The sequence below is a fragment of the Sardina pilchardus genome, chromosome 9 (genome assembly GCF_963854185.1).
Source record: "Sardina pilchardus chromosome 9, fSarPil1.1, whole genome shotgun sequence".
Classification (NCBI taxonomy): Eukaryota; Metazoa; Chordata; class Actinopteri; order Clupeiformes; family Clupeidae; genus Sardina; species Sardina pilchardus.
The window spans coordinates 32,747,576-32,774,940 of NC_085002.1; the positions used below are offsets into that span (position 1 = coordinate 32,747,576).

Genomic DNA, 27,365 nt, shown 5'->3' on the forward strand with positions numbered 1-27,365 from the left:
TCATTGAATTGGATTAGACCATTAGCTTCTCGCCTGCTAGCTTCATGTTTAAAAGTGACTAAGATTTCTGGTAATTTTCCCATTTAAAACGTGTCTCCTCTCAAGTTAGAAAGTGCAATAAGACCAACTGAAAATGAAACCTGGCGTTTTTCTAGGCTGATTTGACATGGAACTATACTCTCATCTGGCGTAATAATCCAGGCAACTTGCAAACGTACCATAGGCACAGTGATATCGTACGCAGCATCTGAAAATAGTCCCCATAGACAACAAGCAGTAGTAGTGCCAGTAGCTGCAAGTTGCCTTGATTATTACGCCAGATGAGAGTGTAGTTCCATGTCAAATCAGCCTAGAAAAACGCCAGGTTTCATTTTCAGTTGGTCTTATTGCACTTTCTAACTTGAGAGGAGACACGTTTTAAATGGGAAAATTACCAGAAATCTTAGTCACTTTTAAACATGAAGCTAGCTGGCGAGAAGCTAATGGTCTAATCCGATTCAATGATCTATGCTAGGCTGAAGCTAAAAGTTGTATCGCCAGACTCACAGAATGGCTGGATGAACGGGAACAAGGTAAATATCGATTGTTTTGCTCGAGGGAAGGTGGAAAATGAGCATATTTCCACAAATGGCGGAATATCCCTTTAACGTCATTAGCATCCTTAACGTTTACACTCGTCATTATCTAAAAATAAACCCTTTTTTACTGAGATCCGCTTGTGTGTCTTTTCAGTGTTCAAGACAACCACCCATTGCTGTCTCTTTGAAGTAGTGGAAAAAACCAAATGTGGCAACAGCTTGACTGTTTTGCTCTACAAGCTGGAGCGAGAAAGACTGGTATGTTACTGACTGTCCTCTCACTGAACTGGTCATGTACCTGACATTTCAAAGTCATATGTCTGGTTTTGATTCTCTGGGAGAATGTAAACAACTCAATTTCCAAAAAGGTTGTGATGCTATGTAAAGTAAATATTTTAAAAGAATGTATCTGCAAATAAACACATTTTCTATTTGATAATGGAACATAGGTACCATACTAGTATTGTTCAATATAAGCTCATTTTGAATTTGAATGTTTAAAAACGTTAAGGGGAATTAAAGGCTGTAAAATCTGTGTAAACCTAAAGAATATACATACCTCTTTGTTGTCACTCAATATCTGTCAAAAGTAAAAATTGTAAAGACCACTGCCTATTTTACTTTTGTATTCTGCAGCAATAACTGTTGTCTGCACAGAAACACATACGTTGTTGATTCTGTAGCAGTAGAGCACTGAACACTCATTCATTGCCTTGCAGGTCCTTGTGAATGCAGTCACTGATCGAGGCTTCTTCTTCTTGCTGTCGTCTGCTCAGATGGCCAATCCTAGTGGTATTATATCAGTTTCCATGATAAAGATTGTGTTCATCCAAAGTCATGTGGATTTGCTGGACCTATGAACAGATTCTGTTTGTTTTTAGAGCGACGAGATGGATGGAAAAATTCTAATCTGCAGGCACTTTTTGTCTTCCCTGAGTCAAGAGATGTGGCCAAGTATTGTAAGTATATATGTGATCATAATTTGTAAATTCCTTATAATATGTTCATTTTTAGAAAATAGCACGGCCCCGGGCAGTTGGGTTGGCCCCTTGAGCCGTGGATCTGCCCAAGGGTTCTTCCTGGACAAGGGAGTTTTTCCTTGCCCCTGTTGCTCCTGGGTGTCCCTTGGTGCTCCCCAACCCCTCTTTTTTTTATAGTATCTATTTTTTTATTATTATTTTTTAAATTTTTATTTCTGTAGTTGAATGGGCAATTGAGCACAAGGAATTTCAATATTATAAATGCTTATTTATAAGTACATGACGACAAACTTTTAACTTGAACTATTTGATTTAACTTGTTAGAGCTGATGGTTTGTTGTATATATTGAGTTGTACATGTTTTTATTTTTGTCTAGCTTTGAAGGCTGCGTCCACTCCCAGTCCCAGGCATGTTCCTCAGTCTCCAGTCTTGCCCCAGTTGGACACCTTCATTCCAGCTCTTCACTTTGCCCTCAACAAGGCGCGTGGCACCCCACAGGCCAACCCACCAGCCAACCCCAGCACGTGTGTGACGCAGCAGGTCTGTGACTACCTCAGTGGCCAGCGAGAGGGCAAGCTCTTGCCCCGTGTGCATCTTGACTATGACCAGAAGCTGGACGAACGGGAGCGCCTCTTCCCTGCTCCACGAAACAAGCTCAATTTGGAAGCCTACTTGCACTCCTACATCTGTTGTCCCAACCTCTACTATATCCCTGTTTCCAACACTAAAGTCATGATGGACAGCCCACCGAAGCCTCTGGAATGCCACACAGCCTCCAGTCAGGAGTTGGCTGCAGAAGGTTCAGGATCCAGTGGTCCTGCCGTGGATGAGGATCCAGAGAAGGTGAACCAGCTTATAAAGCTGATCCAGGCCCAGAAGCAGCAGGCAGGGAAGGGAGTGGAGGCCGCGCCAGCCCCGACACTGAAGAGGAAATGTGAGGCAGAAGCAGCAGAGGCGGGAGGAAAGCATGCAAGGATGAGTGATCTCAACAATGGGGCGCTAAGAGAAGGTAAGGATGTATATTGTTGTTATTTGTGATCGTCTCTGCAACATTCAGTACTGTTGTAAACAGTCAATATATGTGTAAGGCAAACCAAGACTGTACTGTATGTTAGCATGTGCATGTCTAATGTAATGGTAAGTGAACAGGGCTGCAACCAGCACTGCCAAGTGTGCGCGAGTGCAGTGCAAGAGAGACAGGAGTGCCAGAGCTAGACCGTAAACTGGAAAGCACTGATTTGATCCACCTTCCCGTTAGACCACCAGTTAGCACACATAAGCAGAACCTTCACAGCTCCATCTGCAGGCCAAAACAGGAAAAAGACCAGAGCAAGCCCAATAGAGTGCACTTGCCAGCAAAGGAGAAAGAGGCGTAGCATGGTAGAGCTGGGCCGTCACTCTACTGTTATTCATAGCGTTTGGCAATTGTGTCATTTGCCCAGGTTGTTTTGGCTGCTGACACAAGCAGTGTCCTGCAAATCAAACTGACCACATGATCAGTTCCTGATGTTTTCTCCTTAATCCTCAGACGAGGCTCCACAGGTAGCTCCCTCACTAGCTGAGGTCATGAATCTGGTGGGGCTGTGCGACACTGACTTGAGGAAGAACAAGACTGAGGGTGCACTGAAGCTGATGGAGATGCTGGATAACATGAACAAAAGCGCTGCAGCCGCCTCCACTACAGCCTCCCTTGATGGGGACATTGAGATGACTGAAGAGGGGGATGAGCAGACTAGCGAGACACTAGAGGAGAGCATGCTGAAGCTCGGCCTGCCTCTTAACTGTGACACTGACCTGCGCAAGCTGCCCGTGGACAAGGAGGACACAGAGGAGACTGACTTTCTTGAGGTATCAATAATAAAAATGTTTACTGTTAGGAAAGAAGGAATGATGAAGAAACTGAATTTGTGCATCAGCTGAATTCTACTGAAACAAGCTGTTAAATGGAAAGCGATATTTGCATGTATGTTGCATGTTTTATATTTTCCATTGTAATATGTCTACAATTGCTGACACACAAGGCATTTGTGTTTCTGGTAGTAGTCATCTACTATGGTTGTTAAAGTTACCATTCAATAAGCATTGATGTGGAACGGTGATGAAACTTTTTTACCAGATCTGCTTGGTCTGTTTAGGTGTTCCGTCATCCTATCAGCCAATCAGAATAGAGTATCTCTTCTCTCCGAGTGATAATTCTGTATATTGGGTCATGTAGTCAGTGGCCATTATCCCCAGAATGTAACCATGGTTATGAGGAGCCATTTATGAAACCGAAAATGTCACATAGTTGTGTTAGTGTAAGATAAAAATTTTTGCCTGTTAAACAAAATCCCACTTTTAATTTATGTAATATTTCATGATCACAGCAGATACTACTTAATTTTGCCCATCATTATGATAATTATGATAAACACTCAAAAGGCAATGGACGCTAACTCTTATGTATGTTTTATATGTATAGGATGAATCTGTAGGTAGTATGAGCAGCCTTGAAGCCTTCAGCCCTTGCTCAGACCATGGCCATCAGCGAGGAACCAATGTCCTTGGGGAGAAGTCAATCCCTTGGGTTCTCATACCCATCACAGGTATATCATTGTTTGTAAATGACTACCACAATCCTCCACCTATAGATTAGATTACCGTAGATTAAACTTTATTGTCATTGTGCAGAGTACAAGTGCAAAGACAAGAAATGCAGTTAGTGTCTAACCAGAAGTGCAAAAAGCAGAAAAGTGCGTCTTTCTGCGTGCAATAGCTCATTCTGACAATACATACTTTTCTATGATGATATCACGATTCAGTGAAACGGCTTACTCAATACATTGCAAGAACTTCAGTATCACAATATCTGTGTAAAGGAAGAAGAAGAATAGGCAAACAGATGGAATTTTTGTATTTATTCACTGTGCTTTGTGTTAGCTCAGTGTCTCTTAGAAATCCACATTTTTTTTAGAATAGCAAAATATACTTCTCAAATGCAGAAATCTGTGTTTGTAGACACATTCCTGGAAAATGTCAATATTTTCCCCTCACACCCACCCACACACACTCTCTCACACACACACACACACACACACACACACACACACACACACACACACACACACACACACACACACACACACACACACACACACACACACCACACAGTGCCACTGAAGTAGGCTACCCTGGTTGAAGCCTGCTCACTTTGACCTGTAGGAAAAAAAATTGTGTGAAGTTGGTATTATATCTAAGTGGTATTAAAAAAGTCTTATTGGATTTAAGGTGGAGGATCCTGGGGGTAAATTGTTGTGCTATTTTAAATGCTAAGGTATGTATGGCTACCAACTCTGTCTGATCTCATATTCAGGCATTAAACCTGGAGGATACAGCCAGAGACAGTGGGACAATCCACAAGATCCACGCTTACTACATACCACAGCAGATTCCCATGAACCCCCCCATGAGAAAGAGAAAGAGCCCATCACTACAATTGAACCAGTGGCAAGTTACGAAGAGCCTCCTCAGTCTGTAATGGAGCAACCTCTGAGAGAGCCTGTTGAGGAATCCCCAAAGGAGGATCGGAGCGAAGAGAGCCATCAGGATCCAGAGGATGCGATCTCAGAGGAGAGGAATTTGACTGATGAACTGAAGTCATCACACTGCCAGGAGCAACGTATTCTACAACAGAGTGTGGTGGACAGCATTGTTGATGAGCAGCTTCATGACTTTTCAGCAGGTATGATGAGTCTCCTGAAGCGGAAACATGTGCCGTACAGGGTCCCTCCTGCCCCGCTCCCTCCTGCATCACAGCTAAGGACATCCATGAGGCCATTCTCGGATTATGTTGTCCGCCACCATGCTCCAGTGCCCTTGTATGGCTTTGTCAGAACTCTACGCAATAGTTTGACTTCTTACATAGACTCCCACCTCAGAGTCTCAGTGCCTGAGCTACCAGCTCAGGCTTCATTGGCTCTGAATAGCTCACCTCCCTCTTCTCCAGAGCCCAGTGATCCAGCACCTGTTTCCGCTGCTTCTGTTTGTAAATCATCGACCTCTACTGCGACAAGACCTTGCGCTAGCGCACTCCCCAGTTTACATGCACAGTCCTCTCCCCGTCCTCATACTAACCATCTCTCTTCTAACCAACCCTGCAAGCAGTCCCAAAAGAGCCCACCTCGTCTTGGTACCTGTAAAGAGACCCAGAATCCTGACCCTTGGCTATTCCAAAAGTCCAAATGGCGGCCAGATGTGCAAGATGCTGAAGAGGTGAACTCTGCCTCTGGCACAAGAGCTAGTACTCCCCTCCCTGATCTCAGTCCGGAGAGTGTTCATGCAGAATCATCCCCCACTCATGACAATGCCACAGAGTCCTCAGTGGCAGAACCCTCAACCTCATCACTGACAAATGTGATCAACCAACTGAATCCTGAGATGTTTAGTAACTTGGTCGAGATCATTAAAGGTGTACGGAAGAACTCTGTTCAGTTCTACGTTCACTCGAGTGATGGGGAGGAAAGTGACGTCTGCACTGATATTAAAGTAAGTATTTAAGTTTGTCTTGGCTTTGGGTACTTCCATAATTGCTTAAATTTTTTTATTCCCCCGTCTGATTTTGATATCTGATTTGTAATTATGCATGCTCATATTGAAATATTTCATCCTGATCAAATATATGCATCAAAAAGCATAAAAAAATACTTTGTGTTTTTCACTACCATCAATAGGGCTTCAACTAGGGGTGGCATGGTTCACAGAAACCCAAGGTTCGGTTTGTTTCACGGTTTTAGGGCCACGGGTTTCTGTTCTGTACGGTTCTTGTTGTTACTTTTTTCTTGTAATCTTTAACACTTCAGAAATATGCTTCAGCATCTATAGCTTAATTATCCACCATGTAGGCTACAATATTAGAAAATGGTTATATCATCTGATCATGCACAACCTGAAAGAATCTAGCTTGACTTTAAGCTCATCAGTGAGATGAGTCTCCTAGGAGAGCTGAGATTTTGATACCGCTAGAGTAAAGACATTGATGATTTCAACATGCTTTTCATTTATTTGGCAAAAAAGTAGAACGTGTTATTGCCATCTACAGGATGTTCCTTTTGATTGACTAAAATATTATAGATAGATAGATAGATATACTTTATTCATCCCCAAGGGGAAATTACAGTGTTTCAGCAGCATACAAACACAACATTCAACAAAAACATACAAACATGCATACATACAGAAAAAATATTTAAAATGTTATTCCTTTCTCTTTGCCCAGATGGGAGTCATTATAAAGTGCTATTGCAGTAGGTAAAAAAGTCTTTCTGTATCTGTCTTTCTTACAGCTTAGTTGGCGTAGCCTCCAACTGAAAATACTTTTTTGTTTTATCAGTACATTGTGTAGTGGATGAGTGGTATTGTCCAAGATATTGAAAAGTTTGTGCAGCATCCTTCTCTCCACCACCAACTCCAGGGGCTCTAGGGCTGACCCCAGCACAAAGCCAGCCTTCCTAATGATCTTATTTAGTTTGTTAGTGTCCCTGGCTGTAATGCCACCTCCCCAACATATGGCAGAAAAGAAAATTGCACTTGCAACAACACTCTGGTAAAACATTTGCAACATTTTGCTGCACACATTGAAAGACCTGAGCTTTCTCAGGAAATAGAGTCTGCTTTGCCCTTTCTTATATACAGCCTCCGTGTTGTGTCTCCAGTCAAGTTTGTTGTCAATAAGAACTCCCAGATATTTGTAGTTCTCTAATGGAATATTTTATTTCTACACATAGCTTAGCCTAACTGAGCTGTGCAAGATAGCTTCTAGGCTTCCACATAACAGTGACTAGGCATGTAATGCACTCTTTCTCTCCTGTCTCTGCCGAGTTTTAACACTCCTGTAGTTTCTTTATTTGTTATTTGCTCTTTGCTCACTGAAACTGAATGTTACACTGCAAAAACTGCTTATCTGATAAACTAACCAAGTGTAATCTTATATCAAGAATTTTGTTTTTGTTGGTATTGTTTTCAGTATAAAGAGACCAACCAGCACTTTCTCATAGAATCATTTGACTTAAATTAAAGAGTTTGACTTGTTTTACAACAACAACAACAACAAATGTTGTCGGCCAGTGCGTTAAGCAAATGTGTCTGCTAAATTGTTGAGTAAATTCGTCTTAAGACTTAAGTCAAAGTCTTCTTAAATTGAGTCAAAATGATCATTCGAGAGAACGCTAGGTTAGTCTTTTCATACTTCATAATACCAAATAGATTTATTGTTCTTAATATAAGATTAATTAATAATTTAGATTTGGTTAGATTATTTTTTTTGCAGTCTAGATCTTCCATATGAGGAGGACCCAACACACTACTGTATGTGTGTTGCACAGTGCTTGCACACAGTTCTATCTACATTTTCTCCCCGTTGTCACCATTGTTAAAATTAAATTGTGCAATTCTTGGACACACTTTTTTAAGTTAACATATCGATAAACTGTGTACCAGTCATCTAGCTCTCATGATGTTTGTTAAGTGCACAGTATGCTTTCTAATGATTTGAAGTGTACTAATGTATGTGAAATGGGCCCTAGCCCCATGGGAATGTTCACTGAGCAGTATATGGTCTATGACTGACTGGTCAGCTGTCACTGACTGTAGTATGAAGGTTGTAGTCCAAAACATGATTGAGAGGCTAATGTAACTTGAATCTGTGCCACAGGAGTATCTGCTGCGTCTAGGAAATGCAGAGTGTAACCCGCAACTGCTTTTGGAGAACAATTGTGATGCAGACAAACTGCTGATCATCATTCGCAATGAAGACATTGCTTCTGAGGTTCATAAGGTATGATTCATCTTTAAGTCATGCAGTTCATAATAGCATTGACTTTAAATGTGAAGTTCATATTGTTGAAGGAGATGCATTGCCTTACAACCTTATTCTTGTAAGAAATCTAAAATAATGTCCAGGCAAAGCTTTTGAGGAACGCTTTAGTTTGAGCTTTGAGACATTCTTTCTAATTTACTATATGTTTAAAAATGGTTTTAATTGGTTTGTGATTGCTGTCTACAGATTAAACTGATAAAATGATTAGAAATCACTGCACATTTTTTACGTCACCCTATGGTGACAGTGAATCCTATGAGTGACATTCGAATGAGTTGACAGTCATATTCAAATTTGTAGTGGTTTCTGAATTTTGAATATTACCGTCAACTCATTCAAATGTCACTCCGCAACAAGCAACGTATTGTCAAGCAGCTTAATCTGCACCCCAAATATTTTTTATTAAGCTAGCAGTCATGTCAACTAGATATACTTTGAATTAATTATGGCATTTGGTACTGTGTTTAATGTATCAGATTCCTGCACTGGTGAAACTGAAGAAGTTGCCATTTGTGAGTTTTGCCGGGGTGGACAGTCTAGATGACATCCAGAATCACACATACAATGAGTTGTTTGTGTCTGGTGGATTTATTGTCTCTGATGAGTTTGTGCTCAATCCAGACTTCACTACAAAGGGTGAGTGGGCGCTTTATGCTTATCCATGCATGTTCACGTCCAGTTGTTGATTCACGGGTCATGGTGGTAATCTACAATGCTTTTCTGACCTGAACAGACTACTGCTCTTTTAAGTGGGCAGCTTCATAAATAAATTGTGATTGTAATTATGTGATACATGTGTGGTTGGCTTGGCTGTGAATCCCTTAATAAGATCCCATTCAAATTCAAATATATGATAATTTGATAATAATTTTTTGCATTTTACAAAGCAGAGCTTTTGTGACTGATTGTACAAATTGATTGTTTATAGAGACATTGCAGAAGCTTCTGGAATTCCTCCAGTTGCTGAACTCTCCGGAAAGCCCTTGGAGGTGGAAAGTGCACTGCAAAACTCTGAAGAGACTTCGAGAACAAAGCAGGCAAGATATCTCATTTTCACTCTTGTTTCTGCTTTGTTATCTGGACTACTAACTGAAGCACAGAGCAACCGGAAAGTTTTCAGATTCTCAAGTTTCCCACATTTTGTTATGTTTCAGACTCATCTTGAAATGGATTAAATTAATGAATACAATTAATGAATATTAAAATCTGGGGAAGGATACAAAAATGTGCCCCTCTCATCCTGTCTGACCAAGGCCCTTCGTCCCGGATTACTCAGGCTGAGTGGCCAGAGGTGCGTTCAGATTTGGCAAACAGTGGCGAACGTTTGCGGTGAACATGTTTATTTTGACCAGTTAGATTTGAATGATTTGGTGGTAACATTCCATTCTAACAGTAATTCCATTGTTGTGTTCGTCAAACTCACTTCCTGTTCCACTGTATGTTCGCGGCGCACCACCTCCTCAGACTGTTTGCGATTGTTAGCAAATGTTTGCCAAAAACTCAAGGCTACGGAATACTGTTTGCGAACGTTCGCCTACTTTCGTGAACTTGAACGCACCTCAGATCTAGGAAGACTGTTGGTTGTTCCAAACTTTTCCATCTGAGAATTATTGAGGCTACTGTGCTTTGGGCACTTTCAATGCCGCAGATTTTTTATTTTTTTGTATCCTTCCCCAGATCTGTGTCTTCACACAACCCTGTCTTGCAGGTCCACAGACAATTCTCTCGACCTTGTGGCTTGGTTTTCACTCTGACACACCATTAATTGTGAGACGTTATATAAAGAGATGTTTGCATCTCCTAATAATGACTAATGAATTCATTTAGGCTCAGGTGGACTGTACATGAATCTCAAGGACAATTGATAGAAGTATGATGCACCAAAGCTCAATTGCAAGTGTCATAACAAAGGGTCTGAATACTTACAGTATGTAAATGGTATATTTCACAACACTCCAAACACCTGCTTTTTTTGGAGTGTTGTTTGTAGATTGATGACAAACAAATTAATTGAATCAATTTTAAGATGAGTCTGAATCATGACAAAATGTGAAATACTTGAAAGGGTCTGAAAACTTTCCAGTTGCACTGTATACCGACTTTCAGGAAGACAAACAGCTGTAGACCTGTGATTTGTAGACCACAAAGAATACTGTCTGTCTTTATAGCAGTTAATATTTTTAAAGATGACAATGGTTTGTGGTCTGTTTGTGGTCAGGGTGAAAGCTGATGCTTTAGGTTTGTTAAACCTGCTGACAACCTACCAAAAGAGACACGTGGTGGAGTTTCTGCCCTATCACGAGTGTGATGCCCCTAGTAGCTCTTCAACTGACCTGGCCTGCCTGGTGAAACTGCAAGCCCAACACACCCAGCATAGACATGTCATTTTCCTCACAGGTAAGATCACAGACAAGAGGGAAGTTGAGTAGGAATATGATGTTGAATATGATTTGATTGTCATGTTTATTGTGGGTAAAGTATAGTCATGTAAGAACTTCCAGTTATATTAAACCACAAATATCTGGCCTTAGTAAGTGTAATAATCCCACAAATAATAACTCCACTCCAAATAATCTCCACACATGTAATAAACGTATTTCTTTCAAATGTGATGATTACACTTGTGGGAAATTAGTCATCAAGTTTGTTGTTGACAACCATTATGTTTGTGGGAAAAATATGTTTTAAAAAATATGTTTTATGTTTGTGGGTGTAATAGAAGACACTTGTCCTGTAACACACGTCACACCACCTTCAAACACCCAGTTAGAATGTTTTCTTTATAAATGGTAAATAGTAACGAAATATCACAATGTATGCATTCTGGTTCATCAGAGCGTCCCTTTGAGATGTTCCAGCACTATGCCAGCAGTGGGATACTGATTGCGGCTATTGATGATGTTCTGAAAAACTTCAAAAAACTCACTGGATTCCATGACAGCCAGACAGATGTACCAGTTCTGGAAACTCAGTCACGTCATGCAACATCATCAGGTAATAAAATGTCATTTCTGCATAAGTTCAAACAAGAAGTGTGGAGAAGTATGATTCACTGTATTTCACCTTTTGGTTGCACAGTGCCTGTACCACAGCACAAGGAGGGCAGTTTGGCTGTGGTATCTGAAGAAGAGTCATCGGTGGGATCGAACTCTGCTGTCCATGGATCTGTAGATCAAAAACAGTTTGCACCTTCAGACTCCAGTCAACCAACACCTGATCAGCTTGTTCCAGATGGTTGCAGCTCATTGCCTCAGCCCTCACCTTTTCCAGCAGTATCTCAAGAACTGGACTTTGATGCCCTTCGGACGGCCATTACCCAGTTCAAAGCTGCCAAAGCAAGTAAAGACAGGACCTCTCAAGGTCCTTTTCATGTTAATACCCACCAAAGCTTCCTTGGTGTGGGTTTGCCACCAGCATCTTGCCTCAATCCCTTGGAGAGTTACGATTCTCCCACCTCCTCATTGGCGTTAAATGTTAGGCAGACTTCAGATAATCAAGTTGAATCCCCCCTTGTGACAATGTCGTCTTCAGATTCCACTACCCCTACCTCACTGAGCCAGACAGATGTCAACTGCAGTGACTCTTCATTTCGACAGGAGAGCACCATGGTCATACATACATCATCTTGTGATGATGTGGTGCACAGAGGCCAGAACTTATCAAAACTGCCCATTTTCACACAAAGTGAATCCGTGTCTAGTATACCAAATGACCACATGCTTGCTCCCACCTCAGGCACCAGCAACACAACCTTTCTGGGCTCAAATAAAATGTCAGACTCAAACCATGGTGGCCCTAACCATCTGGATAGCAACAGTGGGACAGTTCCTAATCCCCCAAGGGTAGTTGATGTTGAGAATGCTGTTAAAGTTAAATCAGTCCCCCCTCATAGTGAGAACACAGTGTCTAAGACGGCCTACAAACATGAGTTGGTAGAACCCCCTGTTCCTTCTTTCCACAGTACACAGCCTGAGACACCCTCAGGCCATGGAAGCAATCCTATCACAGTCCACCCCGGCCTTGTACCAAATCTGACCACTGCAAGTTTCAGCAAAGAGAGCACAACCGGTCTGCAAACTGCAGGGGTCTGGTCAGGTCCTCAGGGCCCAATAACTATGAGCAATCCCGGGCATGGCCTCAACACTACTGCTACTGACCCCATGGCTGCCATGATGCTCCATAATGTGATGGGGAACACTTTTGGCAGTAGTTTAGGAGGTGTGGTCCCACATGGGGGTCTCTTGCCAATGAGCAGCATGCCTGTGGCACCCATGCCCTGGAGTGGGTATCCAAGAGCTAGTGGACCTGTAAGCATGTGGGGAATGCAACAGAACCTGCAATTGAGACAGATGCACCAAACGCAGTTCATCCAGGGCTTTACTTGGAGGAGTGATTTTCCAGGCCAGGGCAATAGCTATCGGCCTTTTGGTGGGGGGCTATAGCAACATTTGAGTTGTGGCACATTATGTATATAGTTATTTCTAAGTGCTTTGCAAACAAGACTTTTTTTAATCACTGAAGAAAATAAGCATTTGTCTGCTACATTTACAATCTTAAAACAATTTTTGTACGTCATCTTGAATAGTTTGTTTTGTTATTCGTTGTATGGTTCTCCTCCTTTAGTCTTTCTGTGCAGTTAGATATATTTGTTGACCACCTTACCCCCAGTTTTTAAGACTAGGCTGTAAAATTGATGGCATTAAAAAATAATCAAAAGCTGTTCATATACAGTTATGGGTTTGGAATCTCAATTTTTCTATGTCATATACTCATGTGCATGTTTACCTTAAATACATCTCTGAGCATGTGCAACCAGGGTACCATACATGGACTGATTATCATGACCTCGTGCCCTGAACACAAAATGGGAATGCACACAGAGCATAGCAAGGTTCAGTTGACAGAAAGTAATTTTTTGTAGGCCATCATCTATAAACTACAACGGAGTCAACTTTCTAAGCAACCCATTGGTGGTTCTCAAAGCTGCTGAAGCCTGGTTGTGCTTTGGCTTTAGTGAGTCTAGGCGAGGTGAGTGGCACTATGTCCCATCTTACCTGCTGATCCAGCAACAGGAGATACCAGGTATAGGCAGTATACCAGGCACTAACAAACACTAAGGTGCTTGCCTCTATGCATAAAGCCACTTTATTTATGTGTTTGCTTAGGCTACTGCACTACACTCAAAATGTAGATTTTGGAATCCATCAGCCACACTTGCAGGTGGATAAAATATTGAATTTCCATCCCTGGTATGTATGTATGCACACAAGACGAGCTAGTTCTGATTTCATGATTAATATACCTGCCTACAACTACTGTGTCTGCCAATGTTTAGTCAGACACTGTATTAAATTCAATTGTCTTATTGGAAGAGACTGCAATAATAAGCTATGTACCCTCTAAGGTACTGGTTTGGTGTAATAGCTATTAATACAATTTACAATGTTACATTATAGTGTGACAATTGTATCAATAATAGTCAAGCAGAGGTGACTGGTAGTGGGAGGGAAATCAAATTCTGACAGGAAGTGAGTGGGAGAGAGATAGGGTGGGATCAGGGAATGACTCTGGTTAGATTCCAACCATACAGATAACTTAAAGGCCGCCATCAAAGCAACCTGGACTTTCATAACACCAGCTACACCACAGGCTGATGTAGTGCCTCCATAGCACGCAACATTGATACAGTAATCTATACAAAAGGAGCCTGAACAGGTATTGAGTGCATACATTAACTTACAGATAAATCAGATTAGTTCATCTCTTTTCAAAAGGTTGATATTTCTGTATTATAACCGCTTCATTCCAATATTCCATTTTATTCCAATATTTCACTTTGTATCTAATGAATATAGAATATTATCAAATATTCACTTTTTGAAAATAAATTACAGGACAGATTTTTTTTATTTTTTCCACAATATTCTACATTTTGAGATGCACATGTGGACCAAATCTAAAACTTTCATTTTAATTCCCTGAAGATGCCAAACCTTAATGGTACCCTACAACGTTAATAGAGTGCGTGTGGGTGGGTCAGGTGTACGCACACTCAAACACACACTTGATTACTTCTTACCCTTGGTACAGGGGTCGATACTGTTTACACAAATGGGTCCACCCAAGATTTTTTCCATTTGGGCCAGGAGAGGATGCAGGCTCGTCTGCATACAACACATACCTATTGCACGTCTTTCCACTTTGGAGAGGCCTTGTCCAATGGTGAACTTTTCTCCACAACATCCACATAGCCCAGGCCTCACTCTTGTGGTTCCCGAACGTCTTCTTATAAAAAGCTCCTTACGTCCGACGTAGGCTAAGGCACTGTTCATCCTGAAAGTGCTGAATTGGTTGACATCGAGTTTTCACTTCACGCGGATGTATGACCGCGTTAAAGAGAGTGCACTGCTTGCACACACACACACACACACACAAAACATTGCTCCAATATCACCTCCTGTAACATTCACGCTATTTCAACATGGATTAACGTATTAATAGTGTAACGACCTGTGTGTTATACAATAGCATACAACGATAAAAAAAAAAAAATAAGAAGGAAAAAAGTAGAAATGAGCTACCCTTAATATTTTTTTTCCCCACAAGGTCTGTATAAGGGGAAGCGATCTGCAATCTGTCGGCATGACCAGCTATAACTCCCCTGACACCTTTACCAGTTATACGCCATGCTTGTCCACTCCTAGGCTATCAATTATTTGAATAATTGTTTTCAGGCGTAGGATAGCCTTCTGCCGTACACTGTGCGTACCATCAGGCTAGCCTATTAGGAATGAGAAAGTGTCGTCACAGCCGTGAGCTGAGCTCCTCCAAACGGAGCTCCTCCCCTGGTTGGAAGGGTGGTCCTGATACAGGGCGGCAAAGAATTGTTTAAGGTCGTGTTGTTAACCCGGTAGGTTCTAATTCCGCACAACTTGACAATGATTGGAAATCACTGCTGTGTGAAGAACTGCCCCCGTACCTCTTCTTTGCTTTCCCACTTAAGAACTTAGCTGATAAGAATACCCTGCACCATTCGTACACTAAACGCGATCATACGGTAGAGTTTTGTTTACAAGTGGCAACCGTTGCTAAGAGGAAAAGTCATGCCTTCAGGCACTCCCGGTTATCTTAACTTTGAAACGCTTTTCTTTCTTGGAATTTGCCGTTTTTACTAGATAATACTGCCATTTCCATGGACTTTAGATATTTAAGAAATGAAACGTGTTCTACTCTGACGTCGACGTGCGCCGAATGCTGGCAGGAACCCTTCGGTCTAGCAGCTATGCGAGTTTTCAGAGGACTGAGCTACCGAAAACAATAGCAGCAAGCTAAAATTAGCAATAAATGTTTTGGCTCATATATCGTGAGTACACATAATAAAGGCTGATATTTCAAACGAGCTGTCTAAAACTGGTAAATGTGTTTATATTTATGACTATAAGAGGCCCGACTTTACACTAACGTTTTTAAGACAGGTGCGGGGTTGTCTTAGGAAAATTAAGCCTACATTTAAGATCTCTGTTTTCAAGAATACCATTTGTTCTTAAGTCTTTATTCATGAATATCAAATCTTCTTCTAAATTTGCTCTTAAGACAAAAGATAAGAAGAAAGCACCACTTAGGAAGTATTTTTGTCTTAAGAAGGCTTCGTGAATCCGGCCCCTCGAGGCTTGTAGATCCTGCACCCAACCACAGCAGAAAGTCTCATAACTTTCTAACGACTTGTGGCTTTTGAACTCTTGCATAGTGTAGGCTAGTAACTTTGGATGCTGGAGAGCTTCTCCAAATATCGCTGCTTTGGGCTTGGTATAAGCTTGTCCTTGTACGGTCCTTGTAGACAAGAATCTAGACTACAGTTTTGATGAGTCTCTAAACGCGACTCTTCGGAAGGCGTTGCCCCTGGCAACCAATGATACACCCTTCCAAGATGGAGGATAGGCTCAGCCATAGATATAAAAGCTTTATATATCTATGGGCTCCATAGACCTAAAAGAAATGGACAAACAGACTCCGTCGTTCTCAATGAGAGGGGGCTGAAACAAAAAATCGTTTCCTGTTCATCGTACTGCGCAGACTCAAACTTATTTTGTGACGTTAGCCTGCTGTAACTCGTCTGATAGATCGAAAACCTCTGAAATTGTTAACGTTCGTTTTTTAATATTATTGTTATGTGTACTTGCCTCTAGGTAATGCTTTACCATATCAAACAGTAGGCTACCGAAGGCTACACGCATTTTCACTGATCTTGCGAATGACTCTCCGTCATGGTTTTCGTGCAGGCTCACTCAGCTTCTTATCCAAACATTACGGGCGAACGTTAGCTTCCCTACAACAGACATGCTAAAATACTTCTTTACGGGAAACCAACGTAATATACGGGGAAGAAGTTAATTAATTTTGCCTTCGATACCCTATATAGAATACACAGAAGCTATAAGGGAGACAAAGGGCATATGTTACACGAAGTTATGGGATCGCAAAAAAATCTGAAATCTATGGCCGTCCAAGGGAGTTAGCAGAGTGTTGATCACCAGCTCATTTCGTGTTTCTACTTCCGGGAATATGCCTGCCCCCTTGATGGGCTCAGCCCCCTACCAAATTGTCACGTGCTCGCTCATTCCTAATAAGAACGAGAGAGAATGTCCTCTGTGTGTGTGTGTGTGTGTGTGTGTGTGTGTGTGTGTGTGTAGTCACGCCAGATTGGCCTACTCTGTAACAGTGTGTGCTGTGTACAGTTCTGTGAAGTGAACACGTCAAAACTTAATGCAGAACTATGCACGCACACATTTTGTTTGAGCAGAAGAGAGCGCGCGTTGTGTTGTTATTTGGTTAGACTACTATGCAGGTTACTATTTAGCTGACCAAAGCACAAACCTAAAATCGGGCAATGGACAAAAAATAAATGTTATGAATGTTTCGTTGTGGGGTTTAGATGGGTGTGCTGGCGCTCCTGATAGCCTATTTACACGTTTTTCTTTTAATCATAGCTGATTGACCAGCAGCCTCATTTATTTCAGTATTTTGTGCCATTGGTTCATAAGCAACTCCCTACATTAAACACTGTTGGTGGGGGGGAAGGGCAAGAAATAAAAGAATAAAGCTTTTACTTTCAAATGCGTGCACATTTTATTGTCTGAAAACATTTCCAGGAACTAATTCGCTTACTTAAACAAAATCATTGGCAAACCAAAACAGTGATATTGTGCATATGAGTTGCATGCGCAACAGAGATATCTAAAGATTGCTGTGTTTCAGACCACTCTTACCAACGAACGAACCCTGCTGGAAAAAAAACAGCCTGACCAACTTAAGGTGGTTTGCTGGTGACCAGCTTGTTAACCAGATTATTTGACCACCCTATGATGGGTGACCAACTAGACCAGCAAAACCTTCAACAAATCTTCAGCTGGTTTACTCAGCTTACGATGGTAATTCAGCTGGTTTTGCTTGCCGTACCACTTCAAAATTGTCTTTTTGTTGGTGTTGCTGGTTTTTACTGGTCATGCCAGCTTATGTTGGTCATTCTAGCAAACCAGCATGACCATCTTACACCAACAATTATCAAGCTGGGCAGGCTGGTCACCAGCAGACCATCTTACACCAGCTGTATCCCACATGACAGCCTGGTCACACCAGCATGACCAGGGGCCTCATTTATAAAGGTGTTGCGTAGAAACCATCGTTTATTTGATCTTAGATCGTATCTGATATGATCGTACGTGTGATTCAGAGAAAACAAACGTACGCACAAAAAAAACGTGCGTACGCCACTCTTGCAGATGTGGCCATTATAAATCTCAAATGAACGTTAACTTGTGTGCAGCCGGGTGATTTTAGGTCTCCGCCTTGTAAACGCCCCCTCATCAATATCATTAGCATAGGCTTTAATGCAATCAATGGCTGAGTTGTACCTAAAATACATTGAAAACTGTAAAGGCCTAGTATGCCATCTGATGTTAACCCATGTTTAATGCGCTGTTAGTTCGAATAACTAATTATAATTTTCCAAGCAGCGCTTTCTGGAAAGAGATATGCATCCATGTCCATCCATGTCCATTGTCCTCTGCCTGCTTTTATTCCTTCTGCTTGCAGTAATGTAGTAGGCAATGTGTGTGATCTGTGCGTAAGAACGTTTTATAAACGAGGTCCCTGTTCTTGAAACATGTCCAGAAGAGATACGTACCCTTCAGAATAACAGAATAACAGAAATAAAAGTGACTAGAAAAATGGCTTGCATTCAAATGCATGTCCTTCCATATTTTCCCATTCAAGTCATAAAGCAAAAAAGTACTATCAAAATACTTTAATCCACATCAATACTTAATGAGACAACACACTTCTGGTTGGTAGTCCAAGTATTCTGTTCGACAGAAAAATCAGACAATGTCAAATGATTTCATGGTCATTGACTGTCTACAATAATTGTTACGGATACCACAAAAATATACAAATTCATACAGATTACAAAAGATACATTCAGTTGCAATTACAGCAGCCTTATGACCACAGGTTAAAGGTAAAAAGTGCAAATGCAAATACAGTAAACGCTTCCGTTTGTTGATTTGTCCTGTTTAAAGTGCTTGTTGGCAGATTTTAGAAAATAGAACTCCTAGTAGTGGGCCATGTTTGGTCCTTGACTCTGCAGTAGAGGATTCAGACCCGTCTCCAATTCCCTTTGCTTCTGCAGTAGACCCTGTGGAGGACAGCCCAGCCCCAAATTAAGGCACATTTAGGTAACAGGGTTGTGTATGGTGATACAGTCTACTTCTAACCTCATCTTATTAATACACATTATTGAGAGCACCTTAACTGTAATGTGCTCGCCTTCATACATACAAAGAAATTACCAATTCAATTGTTCACCTCACTTATATTAAAAACAGTCATTGAGTGTGGAAGCCTGATTCATCAGGTATTCATCAATACCGTTTGTATAAACAATCGAAATGTAGTGAGTTCTATGGCATCACTATAGTAGATTTAATACTATGAATGTAGAATGTGCAAGATTTGGAATACATTCAGTTCAAATCAATGTAGAACTTAATTTAACACGAACAAAGAGCTGATGTCCATCAAGCAATTAACCTCAACAAGTGAATGTTCCATAGCCTAATTTTTAACATTTCATACAAGGTAACAATAAGGTCAGAAAATGAGTTCAGTGCCACTTTGAGCAAATATGGAAGTGCCACTGAATTAGGCTGGGAATGGTGGAGCTCTACTAACACAGCGGAAATGGACTGAAGTGCAGTTGGCTTATGCTTCTTCATACCTGTCTGAGCTCAGAGAGGCCCTTGAGGATGGCTTGCTGCCTCTCACGGTTTTTGAGTAGCTCTGGATGCAGCAGGGGGTCTCGAACAGCAACAGGTGTACTTTGTCTGCTGCTGGCCACAACTGTTCACACAGAAGATATCAGTAAATTCTCACAGGAAAGACATATTATCAAGAAACTATTAAGCAAAGTTGTCTTGATAAGATGTCTTAAAATAAGTCAAACTCTAATTACACTTAAAGAGACCCTATGCAACTTTTTCATAGTCATAAAATCGCTTAGAAATCGTTGTTTTGCTTGACTGACCATTTTATCGAAAACAGTCACATTTCCTCCCGCCCCTAGTGTCCCTATCCGCTATTACAACCTTGCAACTTTCTGATAGACGATCGTCTGTTGTTTACATCTGGAAGTCAGAGACGCGAAAGGAACAAGAAGAACCACGCTTGCAATTTATATATTTATATATATATTTATATATAGCCTATATATGTATAAATATACACGCTAAAGCTGTCGGGGAAGCTCTGCAGAGAAATATGCAAGCATAAAACGAGCGAAAACGAAAAACGAAAAACGAAACCGAAACCAGAGATGAAATCGCCAATCCTGCATTATTCCTCTTTAAAGTTAAAATGATCTTACAAAAAAGTGCCAGATAGGCCTCTTCATACTAAAAACAATACAACTAGACCTTTGACCTTAATATAAGATGAAAAGCACTTGGTTAGATAAGCGTTTTTTTGCAGTGAAGTTATTTCTCTTTTTAAACTGCATTCACAGATGAATTGATGATGATGGAAATTCCTTGAGTTATAGCCCCTTGAAATATCAAATGAATGAACTGCTTTATTACTATTTCTACAACACCTGTGGTTCTCCACAGTTGCTTTGATATAGACTTCCATGTACCTTCTTCCATGATTTCTGCTCCACTCTAGACTAAAAACCATTCTGATCTCACACGTGGCAGCTCACAAGTCCACTTGACTATCCATCCTAGCGACAGAGTGAAGGCTGAGTGTGCATACATATTCACAAACCTGTTTGCTGTTTCCTCTGAGGTTCCTGTGGCATAGCCAGGGGGTCCAGCTGGTAAACCTCATCTGTGCGTACATAGGGGACATAGTCTGGCGAAAGGGGGGCATCACAAGAGCCCTCTGAACTCTTTTTGGCTGAACTGTGTGGCTGCTGCTGTTGGTTGAGTTCCAAGGTTGGAATGGGAGAACAGCAAGCCCTACTGGAGATAATCAATTCTTCAGAATTGTTTTCTTATATATTAACTGGACATCCATCTGTGTTTTATATACAAGTGTACAAAGTTATCAAAGGACATTCATAGGCAAAAAAAGTCAGTTTGACAGACTGTTACTGTTAGAATCAAAGTTAGATCAAAAAAAATAATAAATGGAATTAGCAACTATAGCACTTACCTATCGGCATGGACCACCATGGAGTGAGATTTGGGTTGATCAGACATTTCTTCCTGCAGTTAGAAAAAATCAATTACTTATTGTTGGGATTAGAAAAGGCATGGCTTCTCAAATGTTACTATATGCAGATCATAGAAGTGAACATTACTTCCATACCTTCATTTGGAGAGAGGTGCTGGTTGCAAGTTCCTGTGGTAAGGGAGCTGAGGCTCTGGAGTATGCGTTCCTCTCTACTAATGTCAGCAGCTCCATCTGCCTGCGCAGGCGGCTCTCCTGCCGGTGCAGACGCAGGCCTGGTGGGTAGCGCTCAGACGCAGGGACAAACGGCCTGCTGGGCTTTCGCGTGTTCCACTCGGGCCGTTTGCCTTCGGCTGGCCTGGCCCTGTGGCTGGTGCGCTGAAACTGTTCATACAGGCTGCTCTCTGGAACCTCTTGAGGCTCCGCTGCAGCATTCCACATGTTCTCCTTCCCTGAGCTCTGCTCCATCGGCTGGCTCTCCCTCGGAGGTCTCCTGGGCTGGGATGGAGGAGCAGGACAGTGCTCCACAGCCATGGCCATGATAGGGGCAGGATAGTCACAGTGGGCTCTGGCATCTGAGATTTCACCAGCCATGTCTACTGGGTCATGAAAACGCAAAAAAACGGCAATTTAAAATGTTAAAGGCGATACAGTTACAGAGAGGACTTTTCAAAAGATTTTCCAGGCCCTTTCCTCTCAAATTCAAAAATCCAATATGGCGTACATTGACACACAAATCAAAGTAAACCTTATTAAAGTGACTGAGGCGATAAGATATGCACTATTGCTAAGGATCAGTGTCATTAGTTCATTTGTAGGACACAACCCATTGGCCCTAATTTATCAACCGAGCGTAGAAACCAGCGTACATCTGAGCGCAAAAATCATCTTACAACGGGGCTCACGTGTGATCAAACTTTCGTATCACTTCAATTTCAGTGAAAGAATATACGCATGTTGATAAATGTGGCGGCTGGAAACAAGCGTGATTTAAATATCATCAACAATGTTTGCCAAAGAGAAAGTAATCATCTCCTATATGGCTATCCTAAGCCATCAAATGTGTCAATATAACATTACACCAAATAGGCTGCACATGTACAGGAAAGGTGTTATGTCCGAGATAGTCCATGAGTTCAGACTAGACGTGACATTTGAGCGCATAGCACCGATCACGTTCACATTGATAAATGCCATGCTTTGCATGGAAACAAGTGTACGCCTGTCGTACGCCTGTTTTTGGTCGTACGCACGTTTCATAAATGAGGGCCACTGTGACCACAGGATTGGTGGTACATTTGTTGACTTCCAAGCAGATGCATGCCCACTACTCTTATGGGGCTTTGGGGCCTAATGGGGCTTTCATAAACAATGCAACGTCACTGCTGCGATCTGAAACCAATTCTGTGTGTGTGATGAGAGAGTAGTGCACCACCCAATCAGCAATTTGCCAAACAGTCAGTCTTGATTGCAAGTCCATGTCACTTTGGATTAAGCGTCCGTTAGTTACCTTTAGCTGTGTTTCCAATGGCTTGCACTGCACAACAACAGTTTGCTGCATGTTCAACAAAAGTGGCGACTACTATTTTTGCTCTGAACTCTGCTATCCGAAAGGGCCATACATAATGGGAAATACAATGGAAATTTGGTCCGTGGCAACAGTAGAAAAAAAGATAATACTCAAGGACACATTCCATTTCTTGCATTACATCACCATTTCACATTTAGGTGCTGTCCATATGAAGCTGGGTAAATATTCATATGCATAATAATTTATCTGTTTAGCCCTTCTGTCCACATTACAACTGTATTTCGACACCGAAAACAATACTTTAAAACACTCTCTGAGGTGCATACATTTAACTCAGAGAGTAAGAGTGTATGAGTTTCAGATACGATGACACGACTTACCATGATACTGATAAAATGTTCCAGACACCATTAACAACAAACACATCTATGGTGTTTCAGTGTTTTGGTGTGGATGCAAAACTTGAAAAACGATGCAAAAGCGATAAGGTGGACTGAGATCATTCGCACCTCAAATGTGCATATTCCCATCTATCCAGCAAAATGTGAACAAGCACTCAGTTTGATTTGTCCATCTTATTAATGCATGGAGATTCATTCAGAGACACATTTCAATTCAATTAATATCTCACTATACAAACTTAATTAATTTGGTTCAAACAAAATGACAAACAAAGAAAGCAGAGGTTGAGGCATTACCTGTCTGCACACCTGTTTCTCGTCTGGGAGAGACTGGGCTGAGGTCTTCAATTCTCAGAGCAACAGACAGACTATCAGATGGACTTTGAGATTCTGTGATGCAGATTACAGGTCGAAAAACAGAGCAATAACTTTTGTTACAATCCAAATTCCAAAAAAGTTTGGGACGCTTTGTAAAATGTAATTAAAAAAAGAATGCTATGATTTACAAATCCCTATATTACAAAACCCTATATTTTATTCAATATAGCTAAAAGACAACATTTCAACTGTTGAAGGAGACAAGTATTATCGTTTTTGGTTTTAGATTTTGAATTTAATGCCAGCAACACGTTTAAAAACGTTGGGACAGGGGCATTTTTATCACTGTGTATCACTGCTTCACCTCTTCATTTAACTTACTACAAATGTTTAGGAACTGAGAAGACCAGTTGCTAAAAGTTTTGAGAATAAAAGGTGGTCCCATTCCTGCCCAATATATGATTTGGGCTAGACACAAGGGCTGACGCTAAAGCACAGCCTTTACTGTTATAGTGTTTAGTTTGACTGAATGTGGCAACTTGTGCCACAGTTACCCAAATCTCTGTTAGTTTTGTAGCCAATGCCTAGCCGGACATTCACAGTAAGGTCAGTAAATGCATTATAACATCTTATGCACAAATCAAACTATCTGAAGTATTATATTGCTAGCCAGGGAGGAGTGCCAACAGTTGTGGACTTACTTTGCACCGAGTCAGCAGATCTTCTCTCTAGACTCCCCAGCAGTTTTGAGACATCATGGCCTTTCCTTGCCAATTCGCGGATCCGTTGCAGCTGCTTGTCCTTTTGAGCTTCTTCTTGTGCACGCTGCACACTTAGTAACATTTCCTCTGTCCTACGGCTGAGCAACTCCTGCGCATATAAAGTGGACATAGCAAATACTCCATCAACCTTCATCAGAGTCTGGATCAGCTGTACTGGCCAAGTTTGGACAAAAGCATCTGCTAAATACTACGGTGGCGTATTGCTGTCACACTAGAAATAAATAAAAGGCTCAGTATCAGGTAATTACGTGAAAGTTTCAAGTAATTACGTGAAAGCTTCAAGTAATTACGTGAACGTTTCTTGTTATAACAAGATCTTTTTCACGTTTTAACAAGATATGTTTCATGTTATTACATGAAATTATCACGTTATTTCAAGATATGATATTTTCACGTTTTTACAAGATATGTATCACGTTATTACTTGAAATTATCACGTTATTTCATGATAATGAAACTAAACAGAAGGAGGGGCAAGAAAGGCTGGTTACTATGGCTCACGAGTCAATCAAATTCTATGTTAAGCTCAGTTTATGGCGATTTTCCAGTTATTAAACTTGTGGATGACATTGTTATAAATGCAAACACCCGAGCATTGCCCAGAATATTGTAGTGAACGGTGTTTACTGGCCACGACGGCTGTGCCCCCACTGAACAAATTGAATGATTGACTGATTGATTGAGGAGTGGTACACCTGCAGCTTGTCGACTGTGGATGATTATCAGGGATAAAGAGTTGCGAGTTGGGGCGTGCGAGAGGGAGCTCGGGCTGGTGTGAGTCGCGCGGCCAGCCGGAGCGTTTGGCTACTTGTGGACTCTCGCTACTGTGGATTACCTGAACTCTGTGGGCTAGCTGTGGCAACTGGGACTCCACGAACTAACAGGCCTGTGCGAGTGTGTGTGTGTTGTGCGTGTGTGTGCGGGCATAGTTAGCCCCAGGCCGGGGTTAATGGCCAGTCCCTTCCCCTAGCATAACTCCGCCATAGAGAGGGCTGTTTTAGGTGGGTTGTGTGCGGATGAATGCAGGGTGGGTGCATTCGGAAGGTTGGGTTGTGTTTGTGTGTGTCAACTTTAAATAAATTGTAAAACGTGACTCCCTGTCTGTGTGTGATTTGACTCCTCCTCCGACCACGAAACAAATATTACAATATTCTGCACCTGTATGCAGTGGAGTGGCAATCGGGAGAGTCGGGAAGAATCCCGGTGTGGCGTTTTGGGCCGTGCTGATGATTACTGTGATGAAGTGATCTCAAAAAGCCTGCACTGTGTGACTGCAGCGCTTCACTTTTCACTCCCAGCGGCCTCTCCCCGCAGCCCTAAAAATGACCACGATGACCTGACATGCAAGCTAGCCAAAGTGCCCAAATTGCGTAAACATTCACAAATGTATCAGGCCCTTTCTCCCTCTTGCGTTAAGTTGCGTTAAGTGGATGGGAAGAAGAAGCAGAACTATCAGGCTGTGTGAGCAGGCTACTCCTGCACCTCTCTGTCCGCCTCCTTAGCGGCTCTCTGCCGATACACAGACTGTGAGCAGGCTACTCCTGCTCACCTCATCCGCCTACGCAGCGGCTCTCTGCCGATATACAGCCCTGCTCCTGCTACTTGGTCAGATGGCGACTATGGCTACTGAAGCCTACACACATGCTCAAAAGCAAACACTCATCAAGCAGCACTGCAATAGCAGCCAGACAAGCCTGTTCTCATTCAGCCTATGCCAGCCATAGGCTCTCCAGCCTGGTCTCGTTAAGTTTCGTTATCATGAAATAACGTGATAATATCATGTAATAACGTGATAAATATCTTGTAAAAACATGAAAATATCATATCTTGAAATAACATGATATTTTCACGTTATAACGTGAAAATATCGTTATCACGAAATAACGTGATAATTTCATGTAATAACATGAAACATATCTTGTTAAAACGTGAAAAAGATCTTGTTATAACAAGAAACTTTCACGTAATTACTTGAAACTTTCACGTAATTACCTGATACTGAGCCTTTTATTTATTTCTAGTGTGACAGCAATACACCACCGTAAAATACAATAGGGCAACTGCTCTATCAGTTAGTATTTGGCTAGCTAAGAAAAAGCTCTTAAACCTTAAAGGGATAGTTCGGGTTTTAAGACACGAAGTTATATGGGTTCCCCGTCAGCAACGTTGTGCATCAGCACTGACTTACCCCGCAACAGCGTCCTGTGAGCCGAGATCCAGCCGGTTTTTGATGCTGAAGAAAGTAGTCCGGCAAGTTTCTGGGGTCACGAAAGTAAAGTGTTTTTCTTCTCAAAACCATATGCGTTCAAAAGAGTGATATATTTGCACCACAAAAACGTTGTCCAGGAAAAATTCAAACCTCGTTATCACTTACTTATTTTTCGCGATTCCTATCACTGCGCGCTACTGACAGCTGGACAACGTTTTTGTGGTGCAAATATATCACTCTGTTGAACGCATATGGTTTTGAGAAGAAAAACACTTTACTTTCGTGACCCCAGACACTTGCTGAAGAAAATAGTCCGGCATCAAAAACGATCAAAAACCGGCTGGATCTCGGCTCACAGGACGCTGTCAGGGGGTAAGTCAGTGCTGATGCACAACGTTGCTGACAGGGAACCCATATAACTTCGTGTCTTAAAACCCGAACTATCCCTTCAAACCGGATGCTTTTTAACACCCTTAGATGATTGTGATTGATTGTGATTGATGGGCTAGTTGATTCGGTGCTACACCGCCTGGAAAATTACGATAATCCAACCATAATGATGCAGGAATGCGAGTAAGATCATGCCAAATATTTGCTTTTTAAAGCCCTACACAGACTGTATGGCATATTCTTTGATTTTCTGCCCTAGATTTGAAAAAGTTCAAACTTGTTTGTTTTGTAGGCATTTTGGCACTTTACAACACAATACTTTATGAATATTGTGCCAATATTTGAGTTCACAACATATGAGCAGAGATTTTCAGGATAAAATAAGGGAAGGTTGCATTCATGCATTTGTCATTATCAAACGTCTGAAATAGGATGTAAGGTCTAGTAATGTCGTAATAACCTTAGAGGAACACTTCACCGTTTTTTCATATTAAAATACGTTATTCGCTTAATTAAGACGAGTTGATACATACCTCTCACGTTTCAATGCGTGTACTCACTGGCTCTGGCGCGCGGCGCAACTTTGATAGCACTTA

General features: G+C 41.5%; 2 protein-coding genes across 6 annotated transcripts in view; one reads left to right on the forward strand and one right to left on the reverse strand.

Moving 5' to 3' along the window:
* tasora (transcription activation suppressor a) overlaps window positions 1–13,134 on the forward strand; it is a 37,136-nt gene extending 24,002 nt beyond the window's left edge. Inside the window, exons 11-23 of the mRNA XM_062544818.1 lie at window positions 733–836; window positions 1,298–1,370; window positions 1,460–1,537; window positions 1,936–2,568; window positions 3,088–3,407; window positions 4,021–4,144; window positions 4,912–6,083; window positions 8,248–8,370; window positions 8,889–9,048; window positions 9,341–9,449; window positions 10,631–10,809; window positions 11,248–11,406; window positions 11,491–13,134. Of these exons, the coding sequence (XP_062400802.1) occupies window positions 733–836; window positions 1,298–1,370; window positions 1,460–1,537; window positions 1,936–2,568; window positions 3,088–3,407; window positions 4,021–4,144; window positions 4,912–6,083; window positions 8,248–8,370; window positions 8,889–9,048; window positions 9,341–9,449; window positions 10,631–10,809; window positions 11,248–11,406; window positions 11,491–12,854 (4,598 nt within the window). The 3' untranslated portion in view covers window positions 12,855–13,134. The remainder of the gene's footprint in view (window positions 1–732; window positions 837–1,297; window positions 1,371–1,459; window positions 1,538–1,935; window positions 2,569–3,087; window positions 3,408–4,020; window positions 4,145–4,911; window positions 6,084–8,247; window positions 8,371–8,888; window positions 9,049–9,340; window positions 9,450–10,630; window positions 10,810–11,247; window positions 11,407–11,490) is intronic.
* A 5,566-nt stretch (window positions 13,135–18,700) lies between these two features.
* ccdc66 (coiled-coil domain containing 66) overlaps window positions 18,701–27,365 on the reverse strand; it is a 42,065-nt gene continuing 33,400 nt past the window's right edge. For 3 of the 5 annotated variants that reach the window (XM_062544822.1, XM_062544823.1, XM_062544819.1), the window contains exons 13-19: window positions 24,090–24,258; window positions 23,368–23,460; window positions 21,277–21,737; window positions 21,121–21,173; window positions 20,731–20,927; window positions 19,688–19,809; window positions 18,701–19,105 (exon numbers count right to left, since the gene is read on the reverse strand). In XM_062544822.1, the coding sequence (XP_062400806.1) occupies window positions 19,022–19,105; window positions 19,688–19,809; window positions 20,731–20,927; window positions 21,121–21,173; window positions 21,277–21,737; window positions 23,368–23,460; window positions 24,090–24,258 (1,179 nt within the window). In that variant the 3' untranslated portion in view covers window positions 18,701–19,021. The remainder of the gene's footprint in view (window positions 19,106–19,687; window positions 19,810–20,730; window positions 20,928–21,120; window positions 21,174–21,276; window positions 21,738–23,367; window positions 23,461–24,089; window positions 24,259–27,365) is intronic. The other 2 variants (XM_062544820.1, XM_062544821.1) reach the window with 2 other exon arrangements.